The sequence below is a fragment of the Macaca fascicularis genome, chromosome 14 (genome assembly GCF_037993035.2).
Source record: "Macaca fascicularis isolate 582-1 chromosome 14, T2T-MFA8v1.1".
NCBI classification, from domain to species: Eukaryota; Metazoa; Chordata; class Mammalia; order Primates; family Cercopithecidae; genus Macaca; species Macaca fascicularis.
Genome location: NC_088388.1, coordinates 600,106 through 611,374, shown reverse-complemented (window position 1 = coordinate 611,374; position 11,269 = coordinate 600,106). Strand labels below are relative to the sequence as shown.

The 11,269-nt window shown below is 56.0% G+C and overlaps 1 protein-coding gene across 7 annotated transcripts; it reads right to left on the bottom strand.

Annotated features, from left to right (window-relative positions):
* Positions 1–748: 748 nt before the first annotated feature.
* TMEM80 (transmembrane protein 80) lies at positions 749–10,615 on the bottom strand. 7 transcript variants are annotated; one of them, XM_074012782.1, is made up of 6 exons: positions 10,573–10,615; positions 10,023–10,188; positions 6,234–6,253; positions 4,900–4,993; positions 4,421–4,513; positions 749–1,931 (listed from the first exon to the last, which is right to left on the bottom strand). In XM_074012782.1, exons 4-6 carry the CDS (start codon positions 4,970–4,972, stop codon positions 1,726–1,728), a joined length of 372 nt encoding a protein of 123 aa, XP_073868883.1. In that variant the 5' UTR covers positions 4,973–4,993; positions 6,234–6,253; positions 10,023–10,188; positions 10,573–10,615; the 3' UTR covers positions 749–1,725. The 7 variants fall into 7 exon arrangements, with proteins under 7 accessions (XP_073868883.1, XP_073868884.1, XP_073868882.1 ...); XM_074012783.1 differs by lacking the exon at positions 10,023–10,188 and adding an exon at positions 2,697–2,801; XM_074012781.1 differs by having other exon boundaries at positions 10,023–10,615.
* Positions 10,616–11,269: the final 654 nt, after the last annotated feature.

Sequence of the window (11,269 nt, the reverse complement as noted above, 5' to 3'; positions counted from 1 at the left end):
GGCGTCCCTCTCCACTCCTGAATGGGTGCCTGTCAACACGATTGTGAGTGCAGAGCCTGCCCTCAGGAGACGGTACAGGCTGGTCTCTCAGGCCCCATCCACTCCGGACCACCTGGAGCCATGCGTTCCCTGTGGAGCAGGTGACCACTGCCTGTGTGCCCACTGAGACTGGAGGTGTCAGGATCCATTAACCATGAAGGCAACAGGTCTCTAGCCTTGGGGAGGAGGCCCTTCCCTGGTCTGCATGGTTCATGGGCTGAGTCCTTCAGATGGCAGGCATGCCCAGCCAGTCCTCTGCCAGTGCAGGCGCTGGTGAGGGACAGGGCCCAAGGCGCTCAGGCGCTGGCGTGTGTGGTTCTGCTGCAAGGGCGCAGGGGTGGGAAGCGGGTCCTGAGGGCTGTCCTGCAGGTCAGCCTGCAGGTCCTCACCGTGGCCTCTGGGGGCGACAGGCAGGTCAAAGCAAGTCCGCCCAGGACAACCGGGTGCTCCTATCGCTTCCACGAAGACAGGCAGGAAAGTCTGTCCGGGTGCCATAGCCACCCCAGCTGAGGGAGCCCCAGTGGAGGCCCAGGACAGCCCCGCAGCCTCCTGCCCTCAGGAGTCCACCGAACGGAAGGCGCCCAGCAGCCAGGGCCCGAGGGCGAGGCCAGCCAGGAATTGACCAGCTGGCAAGCAGGGTGTGCTCTCTTGAAGGGTGGGAGAACTGGCAATGGGGTGGGGGAGGTGGCCATAATTAGGAGAATTCAAGGAGACATACACATCTCTTTTATTTACAAAATGCAGTGAAGAGAAAATATCTAGGTATTAGGATGTGATTATTCCAAACATAGAGAACACACAATAGAACCAAATGAAGGGAAAGCTACTATAACAGCTTAGATACTTTTTAAGGAGAACTTACAGTAAATCTGGGAATGGGAAAAAAATCACAGAGCTAGAATTTGTTTAGCACTCAGTGCAAAAGGCAAAAGTTGCTAAAACTGGAGTGGACGGAGGCTCAGAATGTGGGCCCCGCAGCTGCTCTCTCTCCTGCAGTTCCATCCCCAGCCTCAGCCCTGACCTCTCCTCCGAAGCCCCTAAAGGGAGGAGTGTGGCTGAGATGGAAATTCTCAAGCACCAGAGCTGTTGGCTTGTTTGCATTTATTGCTTTGGGAACCCAGAGTGCACTCTTGCCCCCGGGGCCTGCCTGCCTGTGAGGCAGAGCTGGGGGCACTCAAAGCACAAGGCCTACCCCATCCTGCTTCTCCAGCCGGACTTGGAAACACAGGTGGGGCCTGGCCACAGAGTAAACTGGGCTCTCAGAGCACAAATTAGGACCATCAGGGAACTAGGGGGTGATGGGGGAGGCGGTGAGACGAGGCCTCTGTTCTGAAGGGCTCTGTCCTCCCTCTCAGCCCTGGGGGCCCATAGGGGTCCATGGAGGCCTGGCTACTGCAGCCAGACCCCACTGACAGGGCTGAGTGTGCGCTCCCGGGACTCACCTTGAAGGCAGTTCTGTGTGGTCCCTACCCTCCCTGCAGCTGTTCCCAACACCAGGGCCTCCAGCAGTTTGTTCTGCTCTGGCTCCTGCTCCCACCCCTGCCAGGACAGATGGAGCCGTCCGAAACCATCTATGGCCAGTCGCTAGGAAAAGTGCCCTTCCTGTCCAGGAATGGGAGTGACAGCTGGGGGACTGGTCGGGCCCAGGAGGAGGGCCCCAGTGTGGGGTGTTCTGGGTGCCCGCAGCTACCTGGTGAAGGCTGCAATGGCAACCACCTGCAGGACGGCCTCCAGGCCGTGAAGGGCCAGGAGTGTGGCACTGAGGGCCCAGTCTGCCCACAACACCAGGGTCTGCCAAAGCAGGAAGTAGGCAGAGAGGAGGGCGGTGCCGGCCGTGAGGGCCAGGCTGGCGGCCAGCGGCCTCTCAGCCTCTGTCAGGTTGCCCCTGGTACCTGGAGAACAGAGCAAAAGGGGGAGTGAAGGTGGCGCAGGGTGATCCCCAGAGCCCACTGCCCGCAGGTACCTGGCAGGCTGCTGGGACCAGAGCAGATCCTTGCCCTACGTTCCTCGGGGGCCTGGGGAATTCCAGGGAAACAGCCCCCATGGCCACCCAGAACTCAGGAGAGCCAGAGAGCGTGTGCAGCACGGGCGTGAGCCCCTCCTGGGGCAAGTGCCCCTGCAAAACCAGTGTGATCTGTCTCTGGGTCTTCTGGGTCGGCTGTGTGGGCGAGGGTGAATTTGGTTTCTAAAATGATTCAACTGCATCTGCCACCTTTTCCTAATTCCAAGTGGAACTGAAGGGATTTTTTTGAAAAATTCCCAAAATATTTTTCTCTGGTCCAAGGCCAGTTCTGGAAAATTTCATGGATATGTATTAAAAACAAAACTGCGTATTTAGCAAACAAATGAGTCAGGCACTAGCTGAGCCGAGGTGCCTGGAGACCCTGCAGTGTGCGGCACGCTTGGGGAGGGTCCCAGTTGGCCTAGCAGCCCCCAGCAGGGCCAGACCACACCCTGTCCCCACCACCTTGGGGCAGGCCCAAGCCCCTGAAGATCCGGCCAAGAACCGGGCCTCCGTGCAGCAGTGGCGCTCGCACCCTCCCAGCAGTGCCCACTCTGGGGGGCAAGCTGTAGAGGCTCCAGGACCATCTGTAAGTGCAGACAAGACACTGACGGCCGGGCACCCCTCAGTGGAATGGGCAACTGACAGAACTCGCCTCCATCCTCCTAGTGTGTCTGAGGCCTGGTAACAAGAGGAACGGTGGGGGCCACCCTTCTCTGCAGCCTCGGTTCCTCACTGGACATCGAGCATCGGGGTATATCTGTGTGTCAACAAGAGGGGTCCAAGATTCCAGCCTGGCAGGCGCAAAGTGCCCTGGAAGTGCCCACTGCGTTCCCCACGGCAGGGCAATGTTTCACAAACACATGTGTTTAGGTGCACGTGTTATGACCATGAGCACACAGAGGGCTGGAAGCCTGCACCCCACTGGCCACAGAAGTGAGCTCTGGGGAGGGCAAATTTCCATGTTTTACTTCTGCACCCCTTGAATCTTGTACAAGAATATATCCTTGAACAAACTGTGTGGTTAAAAAAAGGGGAGTGAGGTCAGGCACTTTGGAAGGCCAACGTGGGCAGATGGCTTGAGCCCAGGAGTTCAAGACCAGCCAGGGCAACACAGTGAAACCTTGTTTCCAGCCGGGCATGGTGGCTCACACCTGTATAATCCCAGCACTTTGGGAGGCTGAGGTGGGCAGACCACGAGGTCAGGAGATCGACACCATCCTGGCTAACATGGTGAAACCCTGTCTCTACTAAACATACAAAAAATTAGCCGGGCGTAGTGGCAGGCGCCTGTAGTCCCAGCTACTCGGGAGGCTGAGGCAGGAGACTTCTGTGAACCTGGGAGGTGGAGCTTGCAGTGAGCCGAGTTCGCGTCACCGCACTCTAGCCTGGGTGACAGAGTGAGACTCCAACTCAAAAAAAAAATTAGCCAGGCGTGGTGGCGGGCGCCTATAGTCCCAGCTACTTGGGAAGAGGGGGAGGGCTGAGGCAGGGGGATTGCTCGAGCCCAGGAGGTCAAGGATGAAGTGAGCTGTGATTGCACCACTGCATTCCAGCCTGGGCAACTGAGTGAGACCTCTCAAAAAAAGTAGGTCACTTGAAGGGGTTGCAGACTTGGGGATCCCTAGAGCTGGACTCGGGACGCTGGGGGCTCCCACCCCTCTAGACTCTGCTGCCTTTTGGGACCTGGCAGAACTCTCCAGGGCTCTCTCCTCAGACAGCCGAGGCCAAGGGGAAGGGGGTGCTGGTGAATATTCCAGAGCTCCGGATGTGGTGGTGGGCTGGGCTTCTGATCTCAGTGCCATTACCCAGTGACTTCTACAAGACACACTTCCAAACACAGACTCTCCCAACGATGCCCCCAGCGTTGTTTGTCTGTGGGACAAAACTTCTCGATTAATACTTAATGACACTGTAAGGTGAGCCTGCAAAGCAACTGGGTAAGCAGTTTGGATAAAAAACGTCTCCGAGAACCATACTGTAAAATAATTACTATTGAAAGGTTGTGGTAACAGAGAGCAACTCTTTTTTTTTTTTTTTTTTTTTTGAGACAGAGTCTTGCTCTGTCGCCCAGGCTGGGGTGCAGTGGCCGGATCTCAGCTCACTGCAAGCTCCGCCTCCCGGGTTTAGACCATTCTCCTGCCTCAGCCTCCCGAGTAGCTGGGACTACAGGCGCCCGCCACCTCGCCCGGCTAGTTTTTTGTATTTTTTAGTAGAGACGGGGTTTCACCGTGTTAGCCAGGATGGTCTCGATCTCCTGACCTCGTGATCCGCCCGTCTCGGCCTCCCAAAGTGCTGGGATTACAGGCTTGAGCCACCGCGCCCGGCCCAGAGAGCAACTCTTAGGACAGGTTCTTCACAGTGTTAACATGCACTCACCCAGGTATAACCGCAATGCTTCCAGAATCCCCATCAGAAACAGCAGAGCAAGATCGAGGACCAGGTAGTGGTGAGGACAGCTGAACACCTGACCTGGAGAGCAGAGGTGCAGATGGAACACAAGTTACCTGGCGCAGCAGCAGGCGCCGCCTCAGCTTGCCTTTTCCTTTTCCTTCTTTTTTTTTTTTTGAGACAGGGTCTTGCTCTGTCACCCAGGATGGAGTGCAATGGCGCAATCTCAGCTCACTGCAACCTCCGCCTCGTGGGTTCAAGCAATCCTCTCACCTCAGCCTACTGAGTAGCTGGGACTACAGGCGCCCACCACCAAGCCTGGCTACTTTTTGTGTTTTTAGTAGAGATGGGGTTTCCCCATGTTGGCCAGGTTTGTTTCGAACTCCCGACCTCAAGTGATCTGCCCGCCTCGGCCTCCCAAAGTGTTGGGATTCCAGGCGTGAGCTGCCGCGCCCAGCCTGACTTACTTTTATACGTGATCATCAGGAGCGTGGCGAGGAAATACAGGGCGTAGTACGTTCCACTGAGATAAAACAGCATTTGAAGGGGAACTGAAGAGAGCTGGTGAGTGGTTAAGAATCCTCAAGCTCAACGGACCTGGGAGCAGCCTCCTAGGTGGCTGAACAAGAGGGGCTGGTTCTGTCATCTGTTTGGTGGCCACAGACACCACGGGACCACGGGGTCCTGGCAACGGCTCACTGCCCGTCTGAGGCTTCTACCACTATGCTGGCTGCCAATGGGGTCCCATGAGCTGGCAAGGCCTTTGTGGGACCCCCCCACCGTCCACGCCAGAACAATGCAGTCTGTGCACCGCAGCTTCTGCCCTCAGTGACTGTGGACTGGTCAGGGGACGCCTCCACACACTGGCACTCCCAGTGATGTCACCCTGACTCTGGCCCCAGTTATGAGTTAGAGAGAAAAAATAACTTTGTCATTTTCTTTTTTTTTTTTTGAGATAAGAGTCTTGCTCTGTTGCCCAGACTGGAGTGCAGCGGCACAATCTTGGCCCACCGCAACCTCCGCCTCCTGGGTTCAAGTGATTCTTCTGCCTCAGCCTCCTGAGTAGCTGGGATTACAGGCGTGCACCACCACACCCAGCTAATTTTTTGTATTTTTAGTAGGGACAGGATTTCACCACGTTGGCCAGGCTGGTCTCAAACTCCTGGCCTCAAGTGATCTGCCCACTTCAGCCTTCCAAAGTGTTGGGATTACAGGCATGAGCCACTGCGCTCTTCAGAGGAAATATATTTCTGTTTGGGGGGACTTAAGTATCTACTAGCCATTTCCTGAGCTGTGTACATTTCCTATTTGTTTATGCCAGTATGAGTCTATGGGGCCAGGCACAGTGACTCACGCCTGTGATGCCAGAGCTTCAGGAGGCTGAGGCTGCAGTGAGCCGTGATTGCCACACTCCAGCCAGGGTGAGAGCAAGGCTCCGTCCTTAAAATAAAATAAACAAACAAAAATAAAATAAAATGAATCTAGGGACATTCAAAGTGAGGGATTTCCATCTTCCTGCCACTACTGGCCGAGACAGAGGCAGGTGGCCATCCTCTTCGGAGCCGGGCAGTCTGGTGTGCTTAGCCACTTTGTGCAGGGCTGAGCAGGCAGGGGATGGAGCCAACACAACTGATCCAAGGAAGTTACATCAACTCTCTAAATCTGTCAAGCAACACCCCCCTCTCCAAAGTGGAATTACTAGACAGAACTTAAGGAAAACGTGGGGTGAGGCCGAGTGCTCTCTGCGTGGCAGCAATTCGGGCCTCTGGGTGCTGTCCTGGAGGGGCACGCAGTAGGATACCACTGTGGAGGAGCCTCTCCCTGAAAGAGAAAGGGGCTGTGAGCAAGTCCCGACAGCCACCAGGAGGCTTTCCTGGGGCTCACTCCACACTGATAGGAACCACCCCTGCTTTATTCTCTTTTGATCTCATATTTGTAGAAAGCAGTAAACATATACCATGCGCCTGCCCCTAGGTATCTCCCGTGCCTCTCTAGCCATCCTTCAACGAGGCTAGGAGCCTCTGCCTTTCAGAACCTGAGGCTGGAGGCAGCGAGTATGGGAAGAACCATGGTGGGAAGTGAATCTTCCACTTCACCCTGGGCCAGACCCACCTGGCCCTCAGGGAAAGCAGCACCCTGAGCCTACCCAAACAGCAGCTCTCCTCGTTGTCTGTGGCTTCTCTGTATTTGCCACACATATATGACTAACGAAAACCTTTTCGGTTGGGCGCGGTGGCTCACGCCTGTAATCCCAGCACTTTGGGAGGCCGAGGTGGGCGGATCATGAGGTCAGGAGATCGAGACCATCCTGGCTAACACGGTGAAACCCCGTCTCTACTAAAAATACAAAAAATTAGCTGGGCGTGGCAGCGGGCACCTGCAATCCCAGCTACTCGGGAGGCTGAGGCAGGAGAATGGCGTGGACCCAGGAGGCGGAGCTTGCAGTGAGCCAAGATCGAGCCACTGCACTCCAGCCTGGGCGACTGAGCGAGACTCCGTCTCAAAAAAAAAAAAAAAGAGGCCGGGCGCGGTGGCTCAAGCCTGTAATCCCAGCACTTTGGGAGGCCGAGACGGGCGGATCACGAGGTCAGGAGATCGAGACCAGCCTAACACGGTGAAACCCTGTCTCGGCCGGGCGCGGTGGCTCAAGCCTGTAATCCCAGCACTTTGGGAGGCCGAGGCGGGTGGATCACGAGGTCAGGAGATCGAGACCATCCTGGCTAACATGGTGAAACCCCGTCTCTACTAAAAATACAAAAAAAAAACTAGCCGGGCGTGGTGGCGGGCGCCTGTAGTCCCAGCTACTCGGAGGCTGAGGCAGGAGAATGGCGTGAACCTGGGAGGCGGAGCTTGCAGTGAGCCGAGATCGCGCCACTGCACTCCAGCCTGGGTGACACAGCGCGAGACTCCGTCTCAAAAAAAAAAAAAAAAAAAAAAAAAAGAAACCCCGTCTCTACTAAAAAATACAAAAAACTAGCCAGGCGAGGTGGCGGGCGCCTGTAGTCCCAGCTACTCGGGAGGCTGAGGCAGGAGAATGGCGTGAACCCGGGAGGCGGAGCTTGTAGTGAGCCGAGATCGCGCCACTGCACTCCAGCCTGGGCGACAAAGCGAGACTCCGTCTCAAAAAAAAAAAAAAAAAAAAAATTCCTCTGGAATTTTATCCCCAAACATCCCTCCAAAAATAAGAATTTTCAAAACTAGCAATGCAGCAGTCCAATCTTTTTATCATGCAACCTCTTGGGCCTTCTCCCACCCCCACCTGAGAGATGACAGGAAGCTGGAGGAGTGAGTGGAGCCTCTTTCCGCATTTTCGATTCTGAGGTTTTGCATCTGAAGACTCCCCTGACTCATCCTGGATCCACGGTGACCTGGGTCAGACTAATTGTCTGAAAAGGGCTCACGCTAGTTGCACATGTGGTATGTGCACGTCTCTACATGTGTAAATACATCAATATAGATCTAGAATTGGGTGGAAACCTCTCATAAAAGGAGGCTCAAGCTGCACCGCTGGGCGGCAGGCAGGACAACAACCTGAACACAGCCTCTCTGTTCCATTTCCACTTCAACGCCAGGGAGGGCAGGACAGAAACCTGGCGTTAGTGAGATTTTGTGGCTGATCCCACAGCTTCTTGAGCAGATCTGGGGCCTTCTGTGCCAGAGTTTGTGGAATCTCACATGGGCAAGAGTCTTGAGCCGGTAAATACAGGACATTGGCATCAGAGACTCAGAACAGGGCTCCTGGAAGAGGCGCCACAGGCTGGAAGCAGGAAGCCAAGTGCACGGCAAACCATGTCGCATCGTGTTACCGGCAGACCACTCTTTAAACCTGATCTGTTCTTTTCCAGGCCCTAGCTAAACCAGGCTACCTAAATACCTGTCATTATCTGTGATGATTTTGCATTAATTGGGGTTTTTGTCCCTTCTGTTCCTTTTCTTAGAGGTTGGCTTCTTAAACACTTCCAATGTGTCTGCTAGTTGCTCATTGCTACAGATTGAAGTTGTGGCGTTCGGGGGAAAACTGTATAAAAGTCTTAAGTGATGTAACATTTAAATAATTAATATGAAGGGCGGCTATAACCAGCTGTTATAGGGCGGCTGTTCTAACAATTCTAGACCTGCAGGAGCTCATTCTGACTGAACGTCGCCCTGGCTTTCAGGACATTTTTGGTCAGTGACTTACTGTAATCACAATGTGGCTATGAATAGCTGTGTCAGGCAAAGTTAAACATGGAAGTAAAAGAGAACAAATGTTTTCCCTGATGTAACGGACAAGGTGTGTTAAGAGATCTTGTTCTGGTATACACTTAATTTTTTTAGAGACAGGGTTTTGCTCTATTGCCCAGGCTGGAGTGCAGTGGCGTGATCACAGCTCATTGCAGCCTCAGCCTCCCACGCAGCTGTGACCACAGGCTCCCTGGGGAAATTTTTTTTTTTTTTTTTTGAGACAGAGTTTCGCTCATTGCCCAGGCTGGAGTACAATGATGCGATTTTGTCCCACCACAACTTCTGTCCCCACAGGTTCGAGTGATTTCTCCTGCCTCAGACTCTCATGTAGCTGGGATTACAGGCATGCACCATCACACCAGGGTAATTTTGCATTTTTAGTAGAGACGGGGTTTCTCCATGTTGGTCAGGCTGGTCTCGAACCCTCGACCTCAGGTGATCTGCCCTCCTTGGCCTCCCGAAGTGCTGGGATTACAGGCGTGAGCCACTGCGCCCGGCCTTCCCCGGGGTAATTTTTAATTTTTTTTTTGTAGAAGGGGGTTTCGCACTGTTGCCCAGGCTGGAGTGCAGTGGTGTGATCATGGCTCACTGCAGTCTCAACCTCTTGAGCTCAAGTGATGCACCAGCTTCAGTCTCCCACGTAGCTGGGACCACAGGCTCCCCGGGCTAATTTTTAATTTTTTTTTTTTGTAGAGGGGGGTCTCGCTCTGTCGCCCAGGCTGGGGTGCAGTGGCGCCATCACGACTCACTGTAGCCTCGACCTCCTGGGTTCAAGTGATCAGCCAGCCTCAGCCTCCAGAGTAGCTTGGTCCACAGGGGTGCGCCACCACGACCGGCTGATGTTTACAATTTTTCTGTAGAGAGGGTGTCTTGCTATGTTGCCCAGGCTGGTCTCAAATGATCCTGCAGCCTCGGCTTCCCAAAGTGCCAGGCTTACAGGCGTGAGCCACTGCGCCCAACCTAAATTTTTTTTTTTTTTTTTTTTTTAGACGGAGTCTTGCTCTGTCACCCAGGCTGGAGTGCAGTGGCCGGATCTCAGCTCACTGCAAGCTCCGCCTCCCAGGTTCACGCCATTCTCCTGCCTCAGCCTCCCGAGTAGCTGGGACTATAGGCGCCCGCCACCTCGCCCGGCTAGTTTTTTGTATTTTTTTAGTAGAGACGGGGTTTCACCGTGTTAGCCAGGATGGTCTCGATCTCCTGACCTCGTGATCCGCCCGTCTCGGCCTCCCAAAGTGCTGGGATTACAGGCGTGAGCCACTGCGCCCGGCCTAATTTTTAACCTAATGAAAATACACAAACAAACCTGATTACTAGAGGCTGCCCTGCCTATGGAATAGCCATTCGTTATTCCGTTAAAACAAAGCACCTGATTTCCAGAGAACGCGCTCGAAGGTGTGGCACTTCAGCGCCCGCGTTTGAGCGCTCTGGCTGCACCCACAGACAGCAGAAGGCGGCCCCTCTGCAGCACGGCCGATTTACTGCTTTGGTCTGTCCCTTCCTCCTCTCGGAGGCGAGTCTCTCACGCAGGACGCCTGAGGCACGGGCACCCGCGGTTTCTTTGGCGAAGGTTCCAAGGCTACCGAAACCCCGCGCCCATCCCGCCCACGTGTCTTCACAAAAGCCACGCGCGGGACAAGAGCTGTCGGGGACCGGGTCCCCGAGAGCCGCTCCAAAGCCGCTCCGCATCCACCCTGCCCGGGCCCAGGCGCCCGCGCGCGGGGGAGCTCCTCGGGGCGCAGGACGCCCGCCACCCAGGCCAGGCCGCGCTTCTCAATGGGGTGACGGAGCTGTCTCGCTCACGTAGAGACGCTGGCACAGCCCCGTGAGCGCACCGAAAACGGAAACCAGATTGTCACCACAGGGAAACGCCGCGCCCGCCGCTGCTAGCCCGGAAGCCCCCACCCGCCCGAGCTCACCTCGCCGCGCGGCCGCCATCTTACCCGCCCCGCCCGCCGGTCCGTCGCGATCCCGGCAGCCTCTCGGCCAGCGCCGCTCGCGCTCCTTCGGCCATTTTCGCGTCTCCTGACGAAGGGGCCCGACCGCGCCGCGTTTCGGGAGCGGACGTCCGAGCCACGGCCGTAGTCCGTCCGGCACCGCTCGGGCACTTTCGGAAGGGAGGAGGCGGAGAACCGAGGTTCGGGAGCATTCGAGCTCGGGGACATTCGGCTCGTCTCGGCTCGGCCTCGGGCTGACTCGGCTCCCGCCGGCAGCGGGAACGGGCGAAACCCGCGGCACTAAGCTCTGTCTCTGAGAGGCAGAATTGCGCCAGGCGCCGGCGAAAATCTGCCTAGAGCCGTCCAGCCCTGTCGGCCGGGGACAACAGCCGTCTCAGCCTGTTAGGCAGTGAGGAGAACCGGGGCTCAGTCTCTCGGAAGCCCTCGTGCGGACTCGGACCTATTCGGACTGACTCGGCTTCCCACTTCGGGGAGCTTCGACCCTCCTCGGTTCAGGACTCGGTCTCGGCTCGGCGGCTTCGTGCAGGTTCGGCTCTTATTCGGGCAGCCTCGGTTCGCCTCGGTTCGCCTCGGTTCCGCTCCACGGGCAGACTCGGCTCGGCTCTGCTCGGCGGCTGGCTGCCTTTTCGGTCCCTGTTCGGGCGGCGGCTTCGGGCGG